The sequence below is a fragment of the Halichoerus grypus genome, chromosome 4 (genome assembly GCF_964656455.1).
Source record: "Halichoerus grypus chromosome 4, mHalGry1.hap1.1, whole genome shotgun sequence".
Taxonomy (NCBI): domain Eukaryota; kingdom Metazoa; phylum Chordata; class Mammalia; order Carnivora; family Phocidae; genus Halichoerus; species Halichoerus grypus.
The window spans coordinates 159,581,655-159,608,829 of NC_135715.1; the positions used below are offsets into that span (position 1 = coordinate 159,581,655).

Here is a 27,175-nt window from a genome sequence, read left to right on the forward strand (position 1 = left end):
GAACTAAATAAGCTTAACTAACAGATGCTGAAATTACAAACTATTTTTTAGGTTACTGGATTATAAACTATTAGTAATAGCTAGCAACTCAGGGATCTAAAGATTTTTTTTTAAGATTTATTTATTTATTTTAGAGAGAGAGAGCAGGCGGAAGGGGCAAAGGGAAAGGGAGAGACTGTCCCAAGCAGACTCTGTGCTAAGCATGGAGCCTGACGAGGGGCTAGATCTCATGACCCTGAGACCTGGACCGAGCTGAAACCAAGAGTCAGAAGCTTAACCGACTGAGGCACCCAGGCACCCCAAGAGGTCTAAAGATTTTTTTTTAAGATTTTATTTATTTATTTGACAGAGAGAGACACAGCGAGAGAGGGAACACAAGCAGGGGGAGTGGGAGAGGGAGAAGCAGGCTTCCTGCCGAGCAGGGAGCCCGATGTGGGGCTCGATCCCAGGACCCCAGGATCATGACCTGAGCTGAAGGCAGACGCTTAATGACTGAGCCACCCAGGTGCCACAGGTCTAAAGATTTTTAAGTAAACTGCCTCAATCAATGATATTATGAGGTGGCAAATACACAAAGAAATACTTGACCTATACAAAGAAATACTTTCCAAAAAAGAGAAATGCAGCATTTGTGCTTACTTTGTTTTATTAAGGAAAAGTCTACCTTCTGCCGTGAAATAAAAGAATTGTACTATACCTTTTCCTTCCCAGGCATCAAAGGCATCCATCATTTTCTTCAGTTCAGCTACTGAATAATAGCTCCAAATGTACTGAACATTATTTCCCGCCTCTCTAGAAATATTGCAAAAGGTGATGAAAACATACTACCTAAGTATGAATGTGTACACACACACACACACACACACACACACACACACGTATAACTAATAGATACTCACCAAGTGCTTGTTAATTAAGGGGAAAAATATATTGGTATTGAATAGTTGTTCTTCTGTGACCCTTCCTTAAGCATATAGATAATATACTATGTATCATATACTATGAGTATAATATACTGTACTCATGCTGACCTACATCTGATCTCTTTTTACTGTGGTGAAGTACTTATTAATTCCACAATATAGACTATGCAGACAAATCAACAAATTTTTAAAAATAAGTTTTTTTAAAAAATTACCTAACCCCAGGAAAATTTTAAAAGATCTGCCTTTGACTAAAACTTTCATAGCATTATGCCAGGCACTCCTATATCTTATATAAACATCCTGTAAAGAATTCAGAAAACGATGACATATTTAATCACCTAATAAGCAAGTTCATGTGGTCATTCATTGGTCACTAATATGTGACCCAATCCAACCATCCAGAGAATTAAAAAAACAAAAGGACTGCTAAGTGAATTGACCAATGTTAAGTAAATTTACAGCAAAAGTATTAAGAGAATAACCGTTAAGAATTTGACATGTTCGAGTCATAGAATTTTAAGGCTGGGAGGGACCAGGGAAGTTCTTCATCATTTCTCAGAACAGGACACCAAGGCACAGGCCAGTCCTGGGTCACTTGGCGGGCCTGCTGACTTCTGAGCAGTGCTTCTGCTCCTGGACGATGGTCCAGAGGAGACAGCCAGGCAGGTGGCTTTGCTTTTCTTTCTTTCCTTTTTTTCTAAAGTCTCTCAGGGGCTTCTGATGCCCACTCCCAGTTGAGAGGCAATATACTAGACCCCCGTGGATGTCCTATAGCTTACATATACGTCATGAAGTGGGCCAGGCTCGCCAGCCATGAGGGCTCATGCTGCTTGTTGCCGGGTGTTGATGATCTTCTCTAGTCAACCACATACTCCATTCAGTAACACCTCTTACAAGACACCAAGACTTTATTTTGTTCCTTTTCATATTTAAATATGGACATACCTTTTAAAAATGCTTTTACTGTGAATTCTTCCTCCCAGCTGCTTATCAATAGCATCTGTTCCATCAGTTTTTGTGGAATATACACCAATAATTCTACTCTCACAGCTCGCACCAGATGTGTTAAGATAGTGAAGAACCCAAACTGTTGGCTTATTGCAAACTAAACCATATGAATCACAGAAGTCTGTTAGAGCCTGGAGCAAAAAAATATACAAAATTTGAATTTAATTCTGGAGTAAAGTAAAAATGAATTTGCTCTATTACCAGTTGGTCATAAGGGAAATAAAAGATTATAAATTTCGGCCTAGTCTTTATGCCTTGAAAAACCAAACATGCTTTTGTTGAATTTGGGGTGGAGGTGGGGCAAATCACAAAAGGCATCACCCAAAAACCCAACACCTTTTCCTCTACAGAATCCTTTTCCACATAGAAATTGTATTTTCCTTCCTCCTCCTTTAGCCTCACTACCAACATTATTTTTAATTTTAAAATCTTCATACGACTAAAAGACCTTTCTCTTTTCCCTTTATTTTCCCCCAATTTCCCATTTGACTCAATCTTCTTTTCACCTTCTACTGACTAAGCCTCATGGTTGATGCTTATTTTTAACTCCACGTCCAATCATGAATTAACCAGATTAACTTGTTCTTTTCCACTGGAAGTTATGAATATACGAACTCAATGCAAACTATAAGAACTCCTTTGGCATTTATCTACCTATTCATTCATCCACTTGACTATTAAGAAGGTACAAATGTGGTGAGCGGTGTCTAAGGTCCTGGATACAGCGTCCCAGCCCTGCTTGAGTTTATAGCTAAGGTAAAAGACAGACAGTCGACAAGCCGTCAGGACACACTGTAAGTGCTACCGGGTGAGCCGGTGAAGTCCTAAGGGACACAGAGCAGTAGGGCTTCGCCCAGGGGAGTGGCAAGGGCCTCCCCTGGGAGAAACAGCATCATTCCTGCGAGCGCCCTGAGGACCAGCACTTTTGTCTGCTCTGTCTAGTATCCCAAGGGCCTGGAACAGTGCCTGACACAAAGGAGATGCGTAATATTTACTGACTCAAGTGAATGAAAATAGGACACTAACATGTCTTACATTTTCATTTAATATTGCTGTCTAACTGCATGTTGTATTTCTTTGTGTCCCACACAGTCCCTAGAGCAGTGCTCTATGCACCTAAGACATCCGAGATAAATATGTGTCGGCTGACATGGTGAATGTGCACATGCTGTGTCCTCTTTGCATACAAAACAGAAATAAAAGACTACAGAGTTGAGACTTCAGAAGATGAATGTTAACCCACCCCAACTTTCCAGTCAGGTGTTTTAGCCCCAATCTGCAGATGTGGCAAACAGCACCAAATAACTGACGACTCAACTTCTAAATAACTTCAGTAGCAGAACCCATACAACCATGAAAATCCTGAAGGGGATCTGGAACCAAATCAACTTTCTCTTCACACTACACTCCTAATAACCATACCATCGGCTTGCTCTCCTAAGCCAATGTCCAAATCAAATCAATTCAGATCAGTTCTCACTATTATTAATTATCTAGGAAAAATATTTTCCTTTTAGATCCCTAAAGGTGCTAAAAGCAAATATAATACTTATCGATAAGACAAAAACAGGTAATGAAGCTTTTCAAGTCATGTAAAGATCTTTAAAATGTGATTTAAAGGAGAAGCATCTTTAAAAAAAGATTTATTGATCTCAAAGTGAATTAATCAAACCGATGTTTTAACTTAGTAACAAACTGCTACACTCACTAAATCAGGTAGGAGATTTTATACGATCATTTCTTTATCACGACCATTCTTTTAAAAAGTCATTTCAGTAACTAAAATAAAACCCTACACCCTTATATACTACAGTATTGCTGTTAATTTACAAAGAACCTAAAGAGCAGAATATTTCTATCTAAAAAGCCATCAAAAGACGTTAAATCTTCAATGAGAGATAAACACTCCATAAACCTCTGAGTGGCAATGTAATACACTTCCCTAGGACATAGGATTTTGGCCTTAAAAAAATTAGTAGTAATTAAGAAAAGTGTCTTCAAAAGTTAGAAAAAGTAAAACTTTCCCACGTTTGGCTTATGTGGCAACAGAGGCTATGCAGAATAACACACACTGCTTTGTGGATTAGCAGGTATGTATATGTACACATATATATTTTTTAAAACTTAAGAAAATGCCAAGACCTTTTTAAGTTCTATATTTGACCTTAAAGAATATGTCTCCATTTCATTGGCCAAGTGGTCAGACAGGCTGTATGGGTAAGGGATGCCAAAGTAATCAGCCTCTTCCTGCAGAGCACCACGGGTTTGCTCATCTGTGGGAACGTGAACTTCTCCATGAAGATAATCCAAAAGGTATTTAAACAGATGTCCATCACGGTCAATAACACAAGCCCCTAGAAAACATTCAGTTCAAAAGTCATTGCACAGATACATATGACCACAGATAAAATTTCAACATGTCAAACTAAAATCAGACTGAAGACCTCTACAATTAGAAACGTTTCTCACAAGAAAGTTAATAGCTACTGTTCAAATGGGTTTAGTCAAATTTGGTGATCCTGTTTTCTCACCTACCATACAGGAACATGTATTCCGAGGTCCATTTGGGATTTTGGATGCAATGACCATATTCCCACTGTGGCCCTTCAAAAGCCACGGAGACCCAGACTGCCCCTGAAATGTAAGCTCACCCCTAACCTCAGCCCTGCCCAGCCAGGAAAGATGTATGGAGTGCCTCCCTCATGACAGCATGCCCATTAATACGTCATGTTTGGCTGGAAGTCGACTGCGAGTGTCACTGACATATAAACCCAGAGCTCCTAATGCTACGCTGGTACTACTTTATGACAATTTAGCCAAGTTGGTGTGAGGTTACTCAATAATTCCTTTTCTCCCTTGATTAACTTAGAAGCGATTAACTAAAACTTGGGGACAGAGCAAAAATGCAGTCCCTGCTTACCATCTTTCCACCAACAACCTTCCTGCCCACATGGCCATCAAGCCCTGGGCGCCAGCCATTGGTGTTTCCCATTCATTCAATTGCCCTTCAGCTGGCAAAGCACTCTCTCAAGACCCAGGGTTACTAACAGCCCCTCATGCTCAGGACTCCTCACTCCCTCTCTTCTGACACAGAAGCCAGAGTGGGTTGTCCGGGCCCCAGAACACCGAAGAGGTGCAAAATGCCTTACTGGCCTTGCTGAGCTTTCTCTACAACCAGTAGTAGGTTCAGTCAACACTGGAGCACTCCACGCAGGGCCAGCAGCACAGATCCTACCCCGCTTCTTCTGGAACACCAGTGTGTAGTCCTCTGCCACTAGGTGACTGACATTTTCTGTGTGCACGTGAGCCCACACAAGGTACGCAGCTAGATGAGGTGGCAGGTTTCACACTAAAGCTCACTGCCGCCGACTGCCCTGGGAGCGAGGAGGGCGGCTGCTTTCTCCAGAGAAATCAGTGTGTTCACCTGAAGAACACAGACAGAAGCCTCCATGCCTTTAGCCATGGAGTTGCACGGATGGAACAACTTTCCAAATATAACCAGTCACCATAATGAGGTCATGGTAGGCCTTTACACGCGTTCGTTGTCTTGTCAACTTGTAGTGACAGCATCACAGATTCTGGAAACTGGTATTTCATTTCTCCACGTATTTAATAAATCTCCACTCAGCCCTAATGGTCTCAATAATTAGTACACCGGTCGAATACATTCTATTGCGATTATGAAAACCAAAGGGAATTTAAACTAGACTATTGTAATGAATATTTATGATCATGCTTACGGACTTTAGATATTTACCCGATTCATCTGTTTTTAGAGGAAAACGACCACTGAACATGGATGCCAGCATCGAGTCTTTAAAGCGGCACAAGGACTCACGTCTGGCTGTGTAAATACAGCCGCCCACATTCAGTCGAAGAATATCTAACACCTTTTCTTCTGCCTTGTGACCTTCCATTGTTCCCAGCAACACTTGAATTTTTGCCTTCAAACGCTTTCAGAAAGTGCAAAATAAGGGTGGTCCTGGTCCACCTCTGTGAAAACAAAGAACAGTCATTGCTGACATTTCCAACAGTACACTAAGTAGATAATATATTTTCATGTGACTTAAATTCCTCAGCACTGACAATATTGAAGGACTTTATATAATATGAAAGAAGTCTGAGATATGCTGGGAAGCTGGAAAACTTTGGCTCAGAGTATTTGTAAATGATAAACTATCACCAACCAAATCATAGCTATTGAAATGATTGTGTAAGGGATTAAACAAAATAGTGCGTTGTCTGTCACATATAAAGCAAAGGTGAAGTTTGCTTATGTTCTTTGATATTCACGTATCTTTTAAAGCTATAGTAAGTCTGAGGGAGCTGTCTAGACTGCAGAGGGGGGCAGCATGTAGGATGGGTTTAGGCTACGAGGCTCTACCACTTACTGGGAGGGGCAAATACTTATCTGCCTCTGCCGGTTTCCTCATCTATAAAATGGAGGCAGGGATGGTGCCTACCTCAAAGGACTATCAGAGGAATAACTGACAGAACATATAAAAAGCTAAGATAAGCTGACAGAACATATAGAACAGTCTCTGGCTCAGAGTAAGTACTCGATAAATGATAAATGTTATCTATAATGATATAAATTTTACCATAAAGTGTATACAGAGGGACTGATATTGGCTCTGGAGATTTAAGGAGACATAACAGCAGAAATTATTAACAACGGTAATTGTAGTTCCTAGGTTAGGTAACTAAGGAATACATAATTTATCAACTGAGATCAGAATTTTATGTATACCAGTAGCCAGACTGGTCCAGAAGAGCAACAGATAACACCTGTAAATCATCTGGCTTCTCCAGTCAAAAATGCCTGAAGCTTTAGAGAAGTTTTAAGGATTTGACTTCTTAATCCTCTCTGCAGATGGATGAACCACAGGTGACTGTGGTGTTTCTATGGAACCTAAAACAATACTGTGATGAAAAAGGTACTCCTGATGTAACTGCACATTTCACAGCAAATGTAAAATGGCTGTCAAGAGGCTCAACTATATTCATGGCAACTCACTTTTACTATGCGATCAACAAGCATCATTTTGTAGATGCTCCAATTTAGCCAATCTCCAATGAGATTGGGAAAAGGAGACCGCTGGTGTCTGACGAAAACAATGTGTGTCAAACATGGTTAGCAGGCAGAAACTCTTATGGACCAATGGTCCGGCTTTCAAAAACCACTTATCAATGTGACTTCTTTGGCTGCCTCGAAGTCCTAGGAGCAACCGGGCAATGATCCATGTGAGAGAACCACCTCTGAAGCATGGGATGGACCGGGCTCATGCTGCCCCAATTACCAGCTCCCTGGAATCCGTCTCTTCTTCAAAGCCACAGGCAAATCTCACTACTTGCATGACCTTCCCAAGCACCCCCCAGTTAGAATCTGTGCACAGTCCACCAAATATACTTTGTACCTCTCTGCACGTTTTATCTCACTTATTTAATCCCTAATTCGGGGGACCAAAAGCCCTAGGAAGGCAGATCTACATCACTCTTAATAACTCCCATTTACTCAATACTTATTAGGTGCCAGTTACTGCAGGAGACACTTGGCAGACATTACCTAATTCACACAAAAGCCCTACTGGATAGGAATTACTGTCCCTATTGACAGATGATGACACTGGAGAAAGACATCGAGTGATGTGAGCAGCGTCCACACTAGGGCTGCCCCGCTGGTTAAGTGGTGGAGTGGGCCCCAATCCAGGTCAGCAGGACCAGCTCCGAGTTTTCTGCTGCACCCCACACTGCCTACTTCAGCACTGTTTCATCCCTAAGGCCCCCGACGCGGGCACTTCATTCACTAAGCATCTGTCCATCTGAAGACTTCTGTTGTGACAAGAGGAACACAGCAGCACCCTGAGTGCAAGGATTTAAGAGATACCCCTGCCTCAGTCAGTTTCTCCTATGGCAGAGAACTATCCATCACCATTTCAAGGCCAGTCACGAGGCCCCATCCTCAAATGCACCCACTTAGACTCCCTGCCGTGTCGGAAATGCACTGCCCTCTGGGGAAGTGCCCCCAAAGTGCGGTTCTGTGACCCCCTGCATCAAAACCATCAGAGTCGCTTGCTGTAAATTCAGATTCCCGGGCCACAGCACAGAGTCCGGTTCAGAAAGTCTGAGATAGAGTCGGGAGTCCGCCCGCGGACCCCACTTTGAGAAACGATGCTCAGGGCACTCGCACTCCTCCCACGATGCGGGACGAAAGGGGGAGGGGCTGGGACACCTCAAAGCCCCGCCAGGGTCTCCCCGCTGCCCGGGGGCCCCCGAATCGGCCCGAAGCCCGAGCCTGCAGCCCGGGGCGCCCGTGATATCGGCGCGATCCGGGCCCTTCCTCGGGGCGCCCCGCCGCCTCCCGGGCCCGCGGCCCACCCGGCGCCCGGGTCCTCTGCACGGGCGGGGCCGGGTAGGCGGCCTCCCCGACTGACCTGCGGCCCGCCCGGCCCTCCGCGCGGCCGCCGGACGCCGCGGGGCCCGACGCGGAAGTGAGGGCCTCCTCGGCTGCTCGGCAACTCGTGGAGCGGCGCGGCCCCAGCGGCGCCCCCGTGCGGCCCGGCCCGGCGGCGACTACAGCCGGAAAGAGGGAGGCCCCGCCCCAGACGCGCCCCGCCCCGCCCCCGGGCTGGTCCCGCCCCTCAGGCCGCCTCAGCCGGCGGGCTCCGGTAGGGTGTGAGTGGGAGGGCTCCGTACCTGCAGGAAAAGGCAAGACTTGGCCGAGAGACGCCGGCCTGACCCCAGAGGAATGTCGCGTCCGTGCAGAGACTGCTTTCACACGTGAGGAAAAGAAACAACACCGAAGTTGCGATTGTTCGGGGTCAGTTAAGTGGTAAGAGTTAGGAAGAGTTATGTCTTCTCACTGCCAGGTGAGGGCACTTCGCTCCAAACTGAGCTGCTCAATGCCAAGATTTAGTACTATACCGCATGCACTTGGGTAAGTCCACTAGCTGTGGACCAGGCACTAGGAGTGAAGGACTGAACAGGACCATCAATGCCGCCGACCCATGGCACTCACAGTCTGGTGCAGTGGTCTGAAAACCTTTCCTGGGTGTGCCTGGCGGGCTTGGTCGCTAGAGCATGTGATTCTTCGTCTCGGCGTTGTGAGTTTGAGCCCCATGTTGGGGGTAGAGATTACTTAATAAATAAAAGTTTAGAAAAGAAAACTTTTTCTGTAAATGTTCTAGGCTTTGTGGGCCATATGCAGCTACTCAGCTTCGCTGTTGTGGTGTTAGAACGGTCATAGATAATGCCTAAATGAAAGTGACTGTGTTCCAACTCTATTTATGGACACTGGAATTTGAATTTCACATAATTTTCATGTGTTGTGAAATATTCTTAAAAAATTTTTTTCAAACACTTAAATACGTAAAAACCATTCTTAAATCCTGGGCCCTACAAAAACAATTTGCTGCCTATGGGTCATAATTTGCCTACTCCTGTTCAAGTGGGAGAAACACACTAAGGGAAGTGGTTACAGAGAGTGGTAACTACTTGAGAGGAAATAGGATAATGTTGGGTGGAGAAGGCCCTGCTGATGAGGGGGCATTTAAGTTGAGCACTAAAGATGAAAATGAGCCCACCCTCTGAAGAGATGGGGGAAGAGTAATTTATGAAGAAGAGAGAGCAAGCGGAAAGGCCCCAAGGCAGGAAAGCATTTGACAATTTGTAGGAAGAGAAAGGAGACTAGTATGGCTGGAGCTTGGTGAGCATCGGGGCTAAGGAGGAAGTTGATATGAGATGAAGCTAAAAAGATAGGCAGGAGCCAGGTTTTAAAGTATCTTGTGGCGGTTGTGGGAGTTTAAATTTTACCCTAGGCATTATAATGGAAAACCATCGAAAGGTTTTAAGCAGGGAAGTGGCATGATTGATTTACTATAAAAAAAAAAAATCACTCTGGCTACTGTGTTGACTGGATTGGAGAGTAGGCAGCTGTTGCAATAATCCAGGGGAGAAATGGCATGGCTTCTACTCAGTGATGGTGGCAATAGAGAGGAATGGATGGCTGCAAGAGATATATTTAGGAAACAGAAATAACATAAAATTGCTGACAGTTCAGCTGTGGTGTGTTAGTTCAGGTTCTTTGAGAAACAGACCATAAGGTTAGATTAAATGTGCAAAAGACTTATTGGGGAAGACACCTGTGAAGGAAAAACAGGGAGGGCTCTGAAGGGGGCTGAGAAAACCTTTAGACTGGATGCTGATTCAACTCTCATGGAGGACAGGAGAAAAATGGGTAGGAAAAGTTATAGATATGATGCAATTCTAAGAATCTTTCAAGAAAGTCAATGGGGAATCCTCAAGCCAATGTCCCCCATCAGAGGAGTCCTATGTCTTCCAGGAATGGGCCTCCTTTACTGGCCCTGCCTCACTCAGTAACTGGCTGGGAGTAATCCATGGGAAATGCAGCCTGGATCATGGTGATAGATTTCAGAGCACAGCAACTGGGGCCATCAGCCAGTAATGCTCCCTGTGATCAGAGATCTGAGCGGTGTGTTTTCATGGCTGCCACATATGGGAAATAAGGGAAAGGGAAATTGCAGGATCACTTCTAATTGTTGGCTTGAACAACTGGATGATTGTACCATTTACTGAAATGGTGACTTACGAGAGAGATTAGAAGCTGTATTTAGGACTATAATGATTGAGATGTTTAATAGACATCCAAGTAGAGATTGAATAGCAATTGAATAAATCTGGAACTCGGGAGTGAAGTTCTGTGCTAAAGGTGTGAGTTTAGAAGGCGTCAGCATTTAAAGCCATGGGACTGGATAAAATCACCTATGCAAAGAACAGGCAAATAAGTAGCATGGAGTGCTGTCTCCAATATTTAGAGTTCAAGCTTAAAAGGAAAAGCCAGAGGGGAGGAGAGTTTGGAGCTACAGAGAGGAAAATGTCATTTCTGTCAAACACTGCTCAGAGATCAAGAGTCCATTAGATTAGATAATATGGGCATTCTTGGTGACCTTGACAAAAGCAGTTTCAGTACTGTGATGAAGATGCAAGCCCAGATAAAACTGGGCTGATGAGTGAATGTGAGATGGGAAACTGGTTATAAAGCTGTAGAGAAGACCTATAGTAAAGAGAACGAGAGAGAAGTGGGGCTGTAGTTAAGGTGGGATATGGAATTAGAGAAAGAAGCTCTAGGATGAAATTTACTAGAGCAGATTATGCTGATGGGAATGATTCAGTGGAAAGGAAGAGATTGGTAATGCAGGAGAGAGAGTGGGGACCACTGAAGGAATAAGATACTTGAGAAGGCAAAAGGGTACTGGAGCCAGAGCACAAGTGGAGGAATTTCCTTTTTTTTTTTTAAGTTTTATTTTAATTCCAGTTAGTTAACATACAGTGTTATATTAGTTTCAGGGGTATAATATAGTGATTCAACAATTCCATACAACACCCGGTGCTCATCACAGCAAGTGCCCTCCTTAACCCCCATTACATATTTCACCCATCCCCCACCCACCTCCCCTCTGGTGACCATCAGTTTGCTCTCTGTAGTTAGGAGTTTATTGGTTTCTCTCTCTCTCTCTTTTTCCCTTTGCTCATTTGTTTCTTAAATTCTACACATGAGTGAAATCATACGGTATTTATCTTTCTCTGACTTATTTCCCTTAACATAATACTCTCTAGCTCCATCCATGTCATTGCAAATGGTAAGATATTTTTTTTCGATTTTATTTATTTATTTATTTGACACAGAGAAAGAGAGGGAGAGAGCAAGCACAAGCAGAGGGAGTGGCAGGTAGGGGAGGAGCAGGCTCCCCGCTGAGCAAGGAGCCTGATGTGGGACTCGATCCCAGGACCCTGGGATCATGACCCAAGCTGAAGGCAGGCACTTAACTGACTGAGCCACCCAGGCACCCCCAAATGGTAAGATTTCATTCTTTTAATGACTAAGTAATATTCCACAAGTGGAGGAATTTCTATTAGACAAGAGCAGAGATAGGAGATAGAACAGAGAAGATAAAGTTCTGATAACTAGGTAAATTTCACAGTAATGAGGGTATTCTGATAAATGAGGAAAATGAGGTAATTCTGATTGAAGGACTTCTATTTTCTCTATTAAATCTAAAGCAAGGTCAGAGGCTGAGAGTAAAGAAGATGAGGTGTGAACAAGGTTTGAGGGAGGAGGATAAAATACAAACTATTTATCTTGAGAAATTGAAAAATCAAACTTGCTATAGAAACGTTCTAGGATTGCCAAGAAGGAATGAGAGCCTATTTGAGATTATAATCGTTATAACATGGATGACAAGTCAGTCATCCCAGTTATGTGACTTTTATCCAGGAATATTCAACAGCTTCATTGTAGGAGCTGACAATGGGACTCAGCTAGGGTTGAAATATAAGGAGAGAGGGGCAAGAGAGTTGAGGATGTTTATAAGTGATTGATTCCCCTGATGGACCAGGGACTCTAAGCTGGGAAGGAGAGAAGTAACTATATAGAGGTGGTGATGGATAGTGAAAAAAGTAATGAGGTTAATGGATTGGAGATCTTAGTGAAGTTGAGAAATTATTTAAATAGGAGTATTGGAGTTAAGTGAGCTGGAAGATTGCAGGCAGTGGTTAGAGAATATCGTACTTGTGTGTGTGTGAGAGAGGGAGAGAGGAAGAGAGAGGGAGCAAGGAGGGACAAAGGGAGAAAGGGAATGTCAAGCAGGCTCCACATCCAGTGCAGAGCCCGACACAGGGCTTCATCTCATAACCCTGAGGTCATGACCTGACCTGAAATTAAGAGTAGAACGCTTAATTGACTGAGCCACCCAGGTGCCCCGAGAATATCATACTTTTTAAACTTTATTTTATTGAAGTATAGTTGATGTACAGTGTTACATTTCAGGTGTACAACATACTGATTAGACAATTCTATACATTACTCAGTGCTCACCAAGATAAGTGCAGTCACCATCTGTCACCATACAATGTTATTACAATATTATTGACTGTATTCCCTATGCTATACTTTTCATCTCTTCAACTTATTTATTTTATACTGTAAGTTTATACTTCTTAATGCCCTTCCTCTATTTTGCCCATCCCTCCACCCACTTTCCCTCTGGCAACCACGAGTTTGTTCTCTGTGTTTAAGAGTCTGTTTGTTTGTTCATTTGTTTTTGTTTATTTTTTAGATTCCACATGTAAGTGAAATCGGATGGTATTTTTCTTTCTCCATCTGACTTATTTCACTTAGCATAGTAACCTCTAGATCCATCCATGTTGTCACAACTGGCAAGATTTCATTCATTTTAATGGCTGAGTAATGTTCCATTGTGTGCATATGTGGGTGTGTGCATATGTATTTATACATACACACACATATACATACAGAGATATTGAGCATCTTTTCATGTATCTGTTGGCCATCTGTAGGTTTTCTTTGGAAAAATGTCTGTTTTTCCTTTGCCCATTTTTTAATTGAATTTTTTTTATTTTTTTTGGTGTTGAATAGTGTAAGTTCTTTCTTTTGCTGTTTTGTTGTTTTGGGGTTTTTTTTTTTAATGCTCCTAAATTGGAAATCTCATTCTTTTTATTGTTTTATTTATTTTTTTAATGTATAAGTTCTTTATATATTTTGGATATCAACCCCTTATCAGATACATCATTTGCAAATATCTTCTCCCATTCACCAGGTTGCCATTTTGTTTTGTTAATCGTTCCCTTTGCTGCACAAAAGCTTTTGATTTTGGTACAGTCCCAGTAGTTTATTTTTACCTTTTTTTCCCTTACCTGAGGAGACATATCCATAAACATATTTTTAAGGCAGATGTCCAAGAGATTACTGCCTATGTTTTCTTTTAGTTTTATGGTTTCAGGTCTCACATTAGGTTTTAATCCATTTTGAGTTTATTTTTGTGTACGGTGTAAAAAAGTGGTTCAGTTTCATTCTTTTGCATGTTGCTGTCCAGTTTTCCCAACACCATTTGTTGAAGAGGCTGTCTTTTCCCCATTGTATATTCTTGTGTCCTTTGTCATAGATTAATTGACCATATAGACATGGGTTTATTTATTTATCTTTTTTTAAAGATTTTATTTATTTATTTGAAAGAGAGAGAATGAGAGAGAGAGAGAGCACATGAGAAGGGGGAGGGTCAGAGAGAGAAGCAGACTCCCTGCTGAGCAGGGAGCCTGATGTGGGACTCGATCCCGGGATTCCAGGATCATGACCTGAGCCGAAGGCAGTCACTTAACCAACTGAGCCACCCAGGCGCCCAGACATGGGTTTATTTTTAAGCTCTCTATTCGTCCTATTGATCTATATGTCTGTTTTTGTGCCAGTGCCATGCTGTTTTGATTACTACAGCTTTGTAGTATATCTTGAAATCTGGGCTTGTGATCCCTCCAGCTTTGTTCTTCCTGCTCAAGAAGCTTGAGAAACAGCTTTGGCTATTCAAGGCCCTTTGTGGTTCCATACAAATTTTAGGATTATTTGTTCTAGTTCTGTGAAGATTGCTGTTGGTATTCTGATAGGAATTGCATTGAATTTATAGATTGCTTTGGGTAGTATGGATGCGCTAACAATTTTATTTCTTCAAATCCATGAACATGGCATATCTTTCCATTTATTTGTGTCGTCTTTAATTTCTTCAGTGTCTTACAGTTTTCAGAGTATAGGTCTTTCACCTCCTTGGTTAATATTTTTAGGTATTTTGTTCTTGTTGATGCAATTATAAATGGTATTGTTTTCTTAATTTCCCTTTATGCTACTTCATTATTAGTGTAGAGAAGCACAACAGATTTCTGTATATTAATTTTGTATCCTGCAACTTTACTGACCTCATTTATCAGTTCTAATAATTCTTTAGTGAAGCCTTTAGGGTTTTCTCTATATATGGTATCATGTCATCTGTGAATAGTGACGGTTTTACTTCTTCCTCACCAATTTGGATGTCTGATTGCTGCAGCCAGGACTTCCCATACTGTGTTGAATAAAAGTGGTGAGAGTGGACAGCCTTGTCTTGTCAGAAAGTATCATACTCGATTTCAAGATTTCAGAGGTATTATCATTACAATGAATGTAATGCCAAGGTTCCAGGCTGAGAAGGGGTGGAAGAAAAGCTAATGAGGTAAGGAGTTTAGGAATGATTATTTTTAGATGAGTTATCCCTATAAGCAGTAAAGTCAACAAGAGTGGAAGGAAAGAAAGAAGATGAAACAGAAGCTAATGTCATCAACAATGGATGATTAGAAGAACCTTAGAAGAGTAAATTGAGGAGACAAGGAGAGATACTATATCCAGAGGGCACACAGTTCAGATTAGCTGGGACTTAGAGAAAGGAAGGAGGAAAAAATGTTTGTTAACAGTAATGGGAGAAAAGAAGACAGCAACCCCACCTCCTGACCCTGATGTATGCAGAGAGTGGAAGGAAAAGCAGTCACTACTTGAGAGGGCTCTAGAGGAGGTAGGCCCTCTAGGAACAGACAAGTTCCAATTTAAAAAAAAGAAAAAAAGGGACACCTGGGTGGCTCAGTTGGTTAAGTGTCTGCCTTCAGCTCAGGTCATGATCCCAGGGTCCTGGCTTTAAGCCCCATGTCAGGCTCCCTGCTCAGTGGGGAGTCTACTTCTCCCTCTCCCTCTCTCCCACCCCCCACCACTCGTGCTCTCTCTTGCTTGCGCACTCTTTCTCAAATAAATGGATAAAATCTTAAAAAAAAAAAGAAAAGAAAAAAGATGAGAGAAATGATGGGAACATTTACAAAGGAAATTGTAAGAGGCTCAATGGAAATGTTTAAGAGGAATGAGAAGAGTCAGGGATGGGTTCAGACTAGTGGACATAGTAGCAATCTGGGAATGGGAGCCCATTTGGCAGTGGACAGCTTGAGGAGTTGAGACTGCAAGGGTGATTAAGGTAAACAGGGATCTGAGCCAGGATGAGAACAAGTGCAAGGTTCAAGCCAAAGCCCAGATATTTAGCTCAGCAGCACTGGGGTGACCTCACCCTCTGGCTGTTCCCCCATTGTATGGTAGATTGAATAGAGGGGAAGCTTTATAAGGAGGCCAAGCATCAGGAAAGCCCTTAACTGACTATATTCTCCACCACCTCTCCCAGAAGTAAGGATAACCCCAGCTCTGATGCATAGGAGCTTGAAGGGAAGGAAAAGAGGAAGCACTATATAAATCAGAGCCTGTTAGTCATAGACCTGATCAGACTTAAGACTATACCCTTCTCTTCTGGCTCTCCCTGGGATGGGAGAGATGGAGACTTGTTGTGGTTGAGGAGAAGCAAATTGCTTCATGTACATCCTTTGGAAAAAGATTCCCAAACCATAAACAGTTCCCTCCCTCCAGCCCAGGATAAGGTTTAGGAAGGGGGAATCCTTTATTTACTTACTCCCGGTGGATTGCAATGTTTCTCTTTTTAAAATGCCTGGTGTAAGTGTGCACTTCCATCAAAATAATACTAGTGTAGGATTTTGGGGTAGCCAAGATAATAGCAGCCAGAGCTGTGTAAATCTGAATTCTCCAGTTCCTTCTCCAAAATACGTAATATAGAACAATAAAAAGAACAAATAAAACCACACAAACCTCATGCCATCTGTAAAACTAAAAGAGAACACCCATAGTTCAAATTATCCATAAATAGAAAAACAAACCAAACCTCAGCAAACTGTGTCCCTTGGTCCTACCACAGACTTGCACAGAGAAATCAGGGCAGTCTGGAAAGAATACATGGGAGAAAAGGAGAGCTGCTGACGGGCCTATAGTTGATCTAAAATAACCACGGAAAGAGAAGTCTACTCATGTGCTAAAATAGTGGTAAAGAATTCTGGTAGATCAGAATACTTACTATATATTAAAAATTTTTTAAATGCACATGATTCAAGATGACAGTGTTTGAAAACCATTGCTTCTAGAGGTATAGAAGGTAAGAAGGGAATGGAGACACATCCTTTGGAGCTTGGTGAAGAGAAAAAGAAGGAAAAGGAAAGTTTAGGATCAAGTAAGGAGAAAGATAAAGCTGTGAAAATATGCAATTGTTAGTCCATATCTCACACACACATACACACACACACCATCCATTAAGAAACTGTATTTCACTTCAGAAGAGGGCACCCTTGAACTTGAAATCTTACAAATCATCCAAAATCTTTGAAATGAATAGGTGAAAACAGAGTAAATATATACAAAGCTATTATAAGAAAAAAACAGAAAACAAGACCACTTCAGCTCTGATTAAAAAGTCCCCCTCACAAAAAAAAAAAAATAGGGGCACTTGAGTGGCTCAGTTGGTTGTGTCTGCCTTCGGCTCAGGTCATGATCCCGGGGTCCTGGGATCAAGTCCTGCATCCTGAGCAGGAACCCTGCTTCTCTCTCTCCCTGCTGCTCCCCCTGCTTGTGCCCTCTCTCTTTCTCTCTCTCTCTGACAGATAAATAAAATCTTTAAAATAAATAATAAACGGGGCACCTGGGTGGCTCAGATGGTTAAGCGTCTGCCTTTGGCTTAGGTCGTGATCCCAGGGTCCTGGGATCAAGCCCCACATCGGGCTCCCTGCTCAGTGGGGAGTCTGCTTCTCCCTCTCCTTCTGCTCCTCTCTGCCCTGCTCATGCTCTCTCTTTCTCAAATAAATAAATAAAAATCTTTTTAAAAATAAATAAATAAAATAAAAACAACCCCAAAGCAGAAGAAAATGGCAACACAAACTCCAAAGTGAATTAAATATCCACAAAGACTCTTTTGGGGATATGAAAAAACACTTTGAACCCCAAATTCAATAATTAAAAAAATAGAAATGGATATTTTATAAAGGAAGAAATGAAAAGATTGAACCCAAGAAGAAAAAGACCAAAATTATCACAGAAATGAAATATAAATTGCAAAGTTTTTGGAGAAAATAAAGTCCAGTGAAAATTTAATAAGGGACATTGAAAAAAGTCAGGCAAATAACCAAGATAATGAAAATGAGATACAAAATTAGAAGTACTTAGGGTCAGAGAGAAATGAAAGATGAAGAAGCAACATACAAATAATGGTATTCCCTGGAGAAGACAAACAAAATGACACTGGAACAGAACTATAAAAGAAGGTAGAAATCTATATACAAAAGGACCCATCAATTACATGGGAAAATTAAACCAGAATTATCAATTTCAAGACATAGACGAATAAAATTATTGGGCTTCAAAGATAAAAATTCCCAAGCCTTCAAGCAAAAAAGATCAAGCAATTACAAGAATGAAAGAATTAAACTGGCACCAGACAGCTCAAAAACGATACCCATGAAAGGCAACAACAGAATAGCACTTTTTAAAACCTCAAGGAAAAAAAGTGTGAGTCAAGAATATTCAGTCAACTTGTTTTTCAAGTATTAAAACAAGAGGAAATGAACTTTAAACAGGAAAAATTCAGGGAATTTTGTATACATGAGCCCTCCTTGAAGAATCTGTGAAAAGATGTTTTCCATTCAACCAAGTGGCAAAACTTCATTAAAAGACTGATGGTCAACAGATGAATGGATAAAGAAGATGTGGTGTATATGGTGTATAAGTATGGTGTATATGTTCATACACACACACACACACACACGCACACACACACACAAGAATATTACTCAGCCATCAAAAAGAATGAAATCTTGCCATTTGCCATGACATGGGTGGAACTAGAGGGTATTATGCTAGTGACTGAAATAAGTCAGTCAGAGAAAGACAAAGACCATATGGTTTCACTTGTGTGGAATTTAAGAAACAAAACAGATGAACATAGGGGAAAGGAAGAAAGAATAAAATAAGATGAAAATTGAGAGGGAGGCAAACCATAAGAGACGCTGAACTCTAGGAAACAAACTGAGGGTTGCTAGAGGGGAGGTCGGTAGGGTGATGGGGTTACTGGGTGATGGGCGTTAAGGAGGGCACTTGATGTAATCAGCACTGGGTGTTATATGCAACCAACAAATCACTAAATTCTACCTCTGAAGCAAACAAACAAAAAAACTGATGGTGATCATTTACTATATTTAATTATAGATCTAAAATTACACAAAGGTGAGAACAAAACTCAAAGAATAATGTGTTATAGGTTCAAACAAAGTAGAAATAATGTAAGTAAAACGGGAGATACCAGAGAGAAAAAAGAAAGTAGAGTAAGTTCATTGATTGGTTCATTGATTTTGATATAGGCAATAAATGGGGGTTAAAGGATAATATTAAAATTGGCAAATCAGGTAAGAAGAGGTTAAACAAAAAAGAACTGAAAGAACTAAGGGCTTTATAAAAGGTATAAATAAAAGATAATCACTAGAATAACACTACAAACTTTTCTAAATACAAAAAGAAATTTTAAAAATTAAAAGAGCAAAGTAAATGCATCATACACAGAAAGAAACCCAACAATTATACCAATGTTAATATCATAAAATAATTTAACATAAAATGACAGTAGGACAAAGCATATGTCAGATCAATCAATATGAATAGGTTTAATTTATTAAATGAAAAATATTTTTCAATTTGGTTCACAAAGAAAGCAGCTGAAAATAAGAAACCTGTCTAAATCAAAATGGTTCAGAAAGTCTAAAACTGAAGGAATGGGCAAAAGTTTACTAGGTAAGTGGAAACAAGAAAGCAGACACTGTGATCCTGATATCAAAGTAGAATTTTAAGTCAAAGTGCATTAGATGAGACAAAGAAGGACACGTTTTAATGTCACAATTCACAATGAATATATAACAGTTATGAATTCTATTCACCAAACAACTCAGCAACACATGTATAAAGCAAAAATCTCAGGGCATGCAAAGAAACATTGTAGAAATACGCTAATAGTAGGAAACTTAAATATACTACTTTCAATACAGATGAAGTAAATAAAAAATAAGAAAGGAAAATAAATAGATAAGTAAAAAGCATAATCAATAAGGTAGATCTTAGGGATATATTTACTATACACCCTGAAAATAGAGAATACAGTAGTGACAAAGAAGATAAAATATTTCAGAATAAAGTCATCAAGAAATGTGCAAACCTTATACAAGAAAAATTTTAAGGATCCCCTGAAAGATATAAAAATGGACTTGAATGAATGGAAAGACATTCCATAATGTCATAAAGATACCAGTTTTCTCTAAGTTAATTTATAAATTTAACAAGTACCAACAAAAATACTGACAAGATTTTTATGGAGCTGGAAAAGTTGATACTAAAATTCACTTGGAAAAATAAACATGCAAAAATAGCCAGAAAAATACTTAAAATAAAAGTTTACGAGAGGAGGGGTGCCTGGGTGGCTCAGTCTGTTAAGTGGCTGCCTTCAGCTCAGGTCATGATCCCAGGGTCCTGGGATCGAGCCCCGCATTGGGCTCCCTGCTCGGCGGGGAGCCTGCTTCTCCCTCTCTCTGCCTGCCTCTCTGCCTACTTGTTCTCTCTCTCTCTATCTCCCCGTCAAATAAAAAATAAATAAAATCTTAAAAAAAAAAAAAGAAATATACTCTGCTATCAGTAACTATGAAAAAAAAAAGTTTACGATAGGAGACTGGCCCTACTACTCATTAAAATATATGTAAGTCTGGTTTTTCATCTACTCATGGTACTGGTGCATAAACTGACAAATAGACGAATGGAATAAAATAGAAATTTATAGAAACAGATCCAAATACATATGGCAATTTAGTATGTGATAACCATGGTATCTCAAATTACTTGGGAAATGACATTTTAACATATATTTTAACAAATATAAAAGGTGGACATTTTAACCAGTGGGACAACTGGTTTGCTATTTGGAGAAAGATAAAATTAAAACCAAGTGTCACACTATAATCAAGAATAAACTCCAACAGGACCAGGGATATAAATGTCAAAGATGAAATCATGTTAAGTACTAGAAGTAACCATGTGTGATTTTCTCTATAACCTGGATGTAGGAAAAGACTTTCTAACTATGACTCAAAATTCAGACACAACAAAAAATAAAATTGATAAATTTGACTGTGTTTAAGCATTTTTTGAACAAAAAACAGAGAAATTCCTAGCTGTGAGACATATACATACACATACCTTTTTCACATATTTCTCACAAATATGGAAATATATTCAAACTCACTCATACACGAAATGCATAATAGATGTACCCTAATGATGTACCTCCAAAGGTATGAATGTTCTACACACAAAGTGATTGTAGTATTGTAATTGCAAAATATCAGAAAAAAAACTAAATTCCTATACATAAGAGAGTGTGTGGATAAACTATGGTACATCCATATAATGGAGTAGTATGAAGTTATGGAAAAGAATGAGGTCATTTTCAATGAACTAATATAGAGTGATTTCCAGGATATTTTGTTAAGTGAAAAAGACAAAAATGCAAGAATTTTTACAGTATGTCACTTTTTGTATAAAAAAGAATGGGGAATGAGAAAACCTACATATATCTAATCAATTGTACAAATAGAAGCATAGGAATCATAAACAAAAAACTATTAAGATTAGTTACCTACAGTTGGCTTAATAATGGCCACCCAGATTATCCAGGTGCTAATCCCTGGAACCGGTGAATGTTACCTCATATGGAAAAACTCTTTGTAGATGTCATTAAATTAAATATCTTGGGGCGCCTGGGTGGCTCAGTAGGTTAAGCATCTGCCTTCGGCTCAGGTCATGATCCCAAGCTCCTGGGATCGAGCCCCGCATCGGGCTCTCTGCTCCGCGGGAAGCCTGCTTCTCCCTCTCCCACTCCCCTTGCTTGTGTTCTCTCTCTCACTGTCTCGCTCTCTGACAAATAAATAAATTCTTTAAAAAAAATAAATAATCTTGAGATGGAGAGATTATCCGGGATTTTCAGGGTGGATCCTAAAACGTAATCACAAGTATCCTGATAAGCAGGCAGAGGGAGATTTGACTACAAGTGGAAGAGAAGGCTGTGTGATGGAAACAGGGAAAGCGGAATCACAAGATGGGATGCAACTGGTTTTGAAAAAGGAGGAGGGTACCCTGCATCGAAGAACTTAAGGAATGCAGCTCTGGATGCTGGAAAAGGCAAGGGAACAGATTTTTCCCCATGAGCTTCCAGAAGGAGCACGCCTTCGCTGACATACTCATTTTAGCTCCATAAGACTTGTCTCAGACTTCCGACCTCTAGAACCGTCAGAAGACAACTTTCTGTTGTTTGAAACTAGTGAATTGGTGGTGATTTGCTACAGCAGCCATAGTAAACTGAGCAGGCAGTACGGAAGTGGGAGTGAGAAAGGGCTAGAAGAAAGGAAGAGCGATACTTTTGAATGCATGTATTCATGAAGTTCTGACTTTGAAACTAGTTAATGTTTCACATACTAAAATGCATCTGTGAGTGTAAACATACATGCATATAAAGGTAGGGAAAAAACTAAAACTATATACAAATAGGCATAAGCAAACCTAAGCATAATTCAAAGGAATAATGTAGTCAGTCACCCTGAATAGAGAGGAGAAAATTAATGAATCCAAGCAACTTTAGATCACAGTATTTGACCACATCGCCTTAAGCAAAAGGTTAAAACAAGAACAGTAAACAAATATTCAACTCTAGTTAGTCAAGTTTTCAGAGTTATGGGTTAGCAATTCTGAAATTACTCCCTCCTTTCCTACCCAGCCCTTAATATTTACATTATATCTGAACAATTCATTAGAAACTTACTCATTTTTTGACATTTTATTGCCTTTGTCCTGCCTTTCTCTCAATATAAAATGCCCCTTTCCACACAATGCAGCTCTCACCTGGTGAAACCCTACATGTCCTTTACAACCGCTGTACTAGTTTCCTGAGGCTACTGCAACGGAATCTCACAAACTGGGTGGCTTAGAACGACAGAAATGTATTCTCCGAAGATTCTGGTGGCCGGAAACCTGCAATCAAGGTAACGGCATGGCTGCACCCCCTCTGAAGGCTCCAGGGGGTATTTGATCCTTGCCTCTGCCAGCTTCTGGTGACTGTTGACGTTTCGGGAGTGTGTGACTGCATCTCTCTCTGCTCCATCCTTCTCTTGTGAGTCCGTGTATCAAATTTCTCTCTGCCTCTCTCTTAAGAACACTTGTGATGACATTTAGAGCCCAGCTGGATAATCGAGGATAATTTCTTCATCTCAAAATCCTTAGCATAATTAAATCTTCAAAGATTCTTTTTTCAAAATAAGGTAATATCTGTGGTTTTGCCCTATAAAGTAATTTTCACAAGTTCCAGGGATTAGGAACTTTTCAGCCTACCGCAACCCCGTAAGTCACATGAACTGTCCTATATTGGCCTCCTGGATCTACAACCAAACAGGAATCACTCTCTCCTCTGCTATTATTGTGGCAATGAACGTGGACCACCTTGTATTGCTACAATGATGTGTCAGATGTACTGGTGTCTGAAATTCTTTGACAGCACCAAATTTCCAGCAGTGTAACCTCATAGGACCTATTAGTTGTTTATCCTTTTTTCTAAATAATTTCTGTCACTCTTTATATGGTTCATTACTTTAAAAAACTGGCAAATACGATCTTAAGAAAACCATCTATGTCATCTATCTTAATAAAATTAAGATGATGGAGAAGATACATGATATTTTGTGAGTTTAAAAAATTACTAGTTATCCTCTTACTGAGAAAAGTATTTCATATTTGCTTTAAGGGTGAACATCATAATGTTGTCTACAACCAACTGTTAAGATAAAGATTTTGCTACTTACTGGTACTGCCTTGGCTGAATAAAATTTGATTTGGTGAGCATATTCCTTTGGGCTTATTTATATTCATTGTCAAAATTTTTACATTAGGAGGAATCTGCAATTGTATTTATCTTTTCCCTTTTAAATTCTGTGGTGCTTTAGTCAGTTTGAAACCCCTGCTTTTTCTTTCTATGACTAACTGTATCCTAAGAGGCCCTCCCTTTGTGTAGTGGTTGATATAACAGCTGAGAGTCTTAGGCACAAACTAATGATTTCCTTTCATTCTGTTAGAGAAACTACTTAAAGGAAAAGTACCAAAATGTTTTAAATGTAGAGATGGCTTTTTCAAAAGGAAACAAATGTTTTAAATAAAATGATCGTTCATAGTCTTACATTGGTATGAATTTGAAAGCTTACAGAACACTTCTGTTTGCAAACTCATCTGTGTCTACAACATCTGGTATTTCACCTCTTCTTTTTTTTTTCAATTTAATTTAATTTTATTATGTTATGTTAGTCACCATACAGTACATCATTAGTTTTTGATTTAGTGTTCCATGATTCATTGTTTTCGTATAACACCCAGTGCTCCATGCAGTACGTGCCCTCCTTAATACCCATCACCGGGCTAGCCCATCCCCCCACCCCCCTCCCCTCTAAAACCCTCAGTTTGTTTCTCGGAGTCCATAGTCTCTCATGGTTCGTCTCCCCCTCCGATTTCCCCCCCCTTCCTTTTTCCCTTCCTTCTCCTAATGTCCTCCATGCTATTCCTTATGTTCCACAAATAAGTGAAACCATATGATAACTGACTCTGTCTGCTGGACTTATTTCACTTAGCATAATCTCCTCCAGTCCCATCCATGTTGATGTAAAAGTTGGGTATTCATCCTTTCTGATGGCTGAGTAATATTCCATTGTATATGTGGACCACATCTTCTTTATCCATTCATCTGTTGAAGGGCATCTCGGCTCTTTCCACAGTTTGGCTATTGTGGACATTGCTGCTATGAACATTGGGGTGCATATGGCCCTTATTTCACTACATCTGTGTCTTTGGGGTAAATACCCAGTAGTGCAATTGCTGGGTCATAGCGTAGCTCTATTTTTAATTTTCTGAGGAACCTCCACACTGTTTTCCAAAGTGTCTGTACCAACTTGCATTCCCACCAGCAGTGTAAGAGGGTTCCCCTTTCTCCACAATCTCTCCAACATTTGTTGTTTCTTGCCTTGTCAATTTTTGCCATTCTAACTGGTGTAAGGTGGTATCTCAATGTGGTTTTGATTTGAATTTCCCTGATGGCTAATGATGAACATTTTTTCATGTGTCTGTTAGCCGTTTGTATGTCTTCTTTGGAGAAGTGTCTGTTCATGTCTTCTGCCCATTTTTTGACTTGATTATTTGTTTTTTGGGTGTTGAGTTTGAGAAGTGCTTTATTGATCTTGGATATAAGCCCTTTGTAGTGTCATTTGCAAATATCTTCTCCCATTCTGTGGGTTGCTTCTTTCTTTTGTTGACTGTTTCCTTTGCTGTGCAGAAGCTTTTTATCTTGATGAAGTCCCAAAAGTTCATTTTTGCTTTTGTTTCACTTGCCTTTGGAGATGTATCTTGAAAGAAGTTGCTGTGGCCGATGTCGAAGAGGTTACTGCCTATGTTCTCCTCTAGGATTTTGATGGATTCCTGTCTCACATTGAGGTCTTTCATCCATTTTGAGTTTATCTTTGTGTATGGTGTTAGAGAATGGTCGAGCTTCATTCTTCTGTATATAGCTGTCCAATTTTCCCAGCACCATTTATTGAAAAGACTGTCTTTTTTCCATTGCATATTTTTTCCTGCTTTGTCGAAGATTATTTGACCATAGAGTTGAGGGTCTACATGTGGGCTCTCTATTCTGTTCCATTGGTCTATATGTCTGTTTTTGTGCCAGTACCATGCTGTCTTGGTGATCACTGATTTGTAATATAGCTTGAAATCAGGCAACGTGATTCCCCCAGCTTTGTTTTTCTTTTTCAACATTTCCTTGGCGATTCAGTGTCTTTTCTGATTCCATACAAATTTTAGGATTATTTATTCCAGCACTTTGAAAAATGTCATTGGAATTTTGATCAGGATGGCATTGAAGGTATAGATTGCTCTGGGTAGCATAGACATTTTAACAATGTTTATTCTTCCAATCCATGAGCATGGGATGTTTTTCCATCTTTTTGTGTCTTCTTCAATTTCTTTCATGAGTGTTCTGTAGTTCCTAGAGTATAGATCCTTTACCTTAGGTTTATTCTGAGGTATCTTATGGTTTTTGGTGCTATTGTAAATGGAATTGTTTCTCTAATTTCTCTTTCTACAGTTGCATTGTTAGTGTATAAGAAAGCAACTGATTTCTGTGCATTGATTTTGTATCTTGCCACATTACTGAATTGCTGTATGAATTCTAGTAATTTGGGGGTGGAGTCTTTTGGATTTTCCACATAAAGTATCTTGTCATCTGCTAAGAGAGAGAATTTGACTTCTTCTTTGCCAATTTGATTACCTTTTATTTCTTTTTGTTGTCTGATTGCTGTTGCTAGGACTTCTAGTACTATGTTGAACAAGAGTGGCAAGAGTGGGCATCCTTGACGTGTTCCTGATCTTAAGGGAAAGGCTCTCATCTTTTCCCCATTGAGGATGATATTTGCTGTGGGTTTTTCATAGATGGATTTTATGAACTTGAGGAATGTTCCCTCTATCCCTATACTCTGAAGAGTTTTAATCAGGAAAGGATGTTGTATTTTGTTGAATGCTTTTTCTGCATCAATTGAGAGGACCATATGGTTCTTCTCCCTCCTCTTATTAATGTGTTCTATCACAATGACTGATTTGCAAATGTTGAACCACCCTTGCCTCCCAGGGATAAATCCCACTTGGTCGTAGTGGGTGATTCTTTTAATGCATTGTTGGATCCTGTTAACTAGGATTTTGTTGAGGATTTTGGAATCCATATTCATCAGGGATATCGGTCTGAAATTCTCCTTTTTGGTGATGGGGTCTTGGCCTGGTTTGGGGATTAAGGTAATGCTGGCCTCATAGAATGAGTCTGGAAGCTTCCCTTCTGTTTCTATTTTTTGAAACAGCTTCAGTAGAATAGGTATTATTTCTTCTTTGAATGTTTGGTAGACTTCCTCAGGGAATCCATCAGGCCCTGGACTCTTGTTTTTTGGGAGGTTTTGATCACTACTTCCATCTCGTTACTGGTTATTGGCCTATTCAGGTTGTCAATTTCTTCCTGTTTCAGTCTTGGCAGTTTATAGGTTTCCAGGAAGGCATCCATTTCTTCCAGGTTGCTTAATTTATTGGCATATAGTTGTTGATAATAATTTCTAATAATTGTTTCTATTTCCTTGGTGTTAGTCGTGATCTCTCCTATTTCATTCATAATTTTATTAATTTGTGTCCTTTCTCTTTTCTTTTGGATAAGTCTGGCCAGTGGTTTATCGATCTTATTAATTCTTTCAAAGAACCAGCTTCTAGTTTTGTTGATCTGATCTACTGTGTTTCTGGTTTCTAATTCATTGATCTCTGCTCGAATCTTAATTATTTCTCTTCTAATGAGTGGCTTAGGCATCATTTGTTGCTTTTTCTC

General features: G+C 40.2%; 2 protein-coding genes across 4 annotated transcripts in view; one reads left to right on the plus strand and one right to left on the minus strand.

The window, feature by feature from the left end:
- The window catches only part of KCTD18 (potassium channel tetramerization domain containing 18), a 99,525-nt gene that overhangs the window by 13,756 nt on the left and 58,594 nt on the right, over positions 1 to 27,175 (minus strand). The window contains exons 1-5 of one of the 2 annotated variants that reach the window (XM_036098512.2): positions 8,369 to 8,500; positions 5,692 to 5,927; positions 4,077 to 4,288; positions 1,872 to 2,065; positions 698 to 792 (exon numbers count right to left, since the gene is read on the minus strand). In XM_036098512.2, the coding sequence (XP_035954405.2) occupies positions 698 to 792; positions 1,872 to 2,065; positions 4,077 to 4,288; positions 5,692 to 5,851 (661 nt within the window). In that variant the 5' untranslated portion in view covers positions 5,852 to 5,927; positions 8,369 to 8,500. Of the gene's footprint in view, positions 1 to 697; positions 793 to 1,871; positions 2,066 to 4,076; positions 4,289 to 5,691; positions 5,928 to 8,368; positions 8,501 to 27,175 lie in introns of those variants that run through there. The other variant, XM_078071168.1, reaches the window with a different exon arrangement.
- SGO2 (shugoshin 2) overlaps positions 8,567 to 27,175 on the plus strand; it is a 67,266-nt gene continuing 48,657 nt past the window's right edge. Inside the window, exons 1-2 of one of the 2 annotated variants that reach the window (XM_078071164.1) lie at positions 8,567 to 8,766; positions 22,623 to 22,769. The gene's annotated coding sequence lies outside the window, so the exon portion shown is untranslated. The remainder of the gene's footprint in view (positions 8,767 to 22,622; positions 22,770 to 27,175) is intronic. The other variant, XM_078071165.1, reaches the window with a different exon arrangement.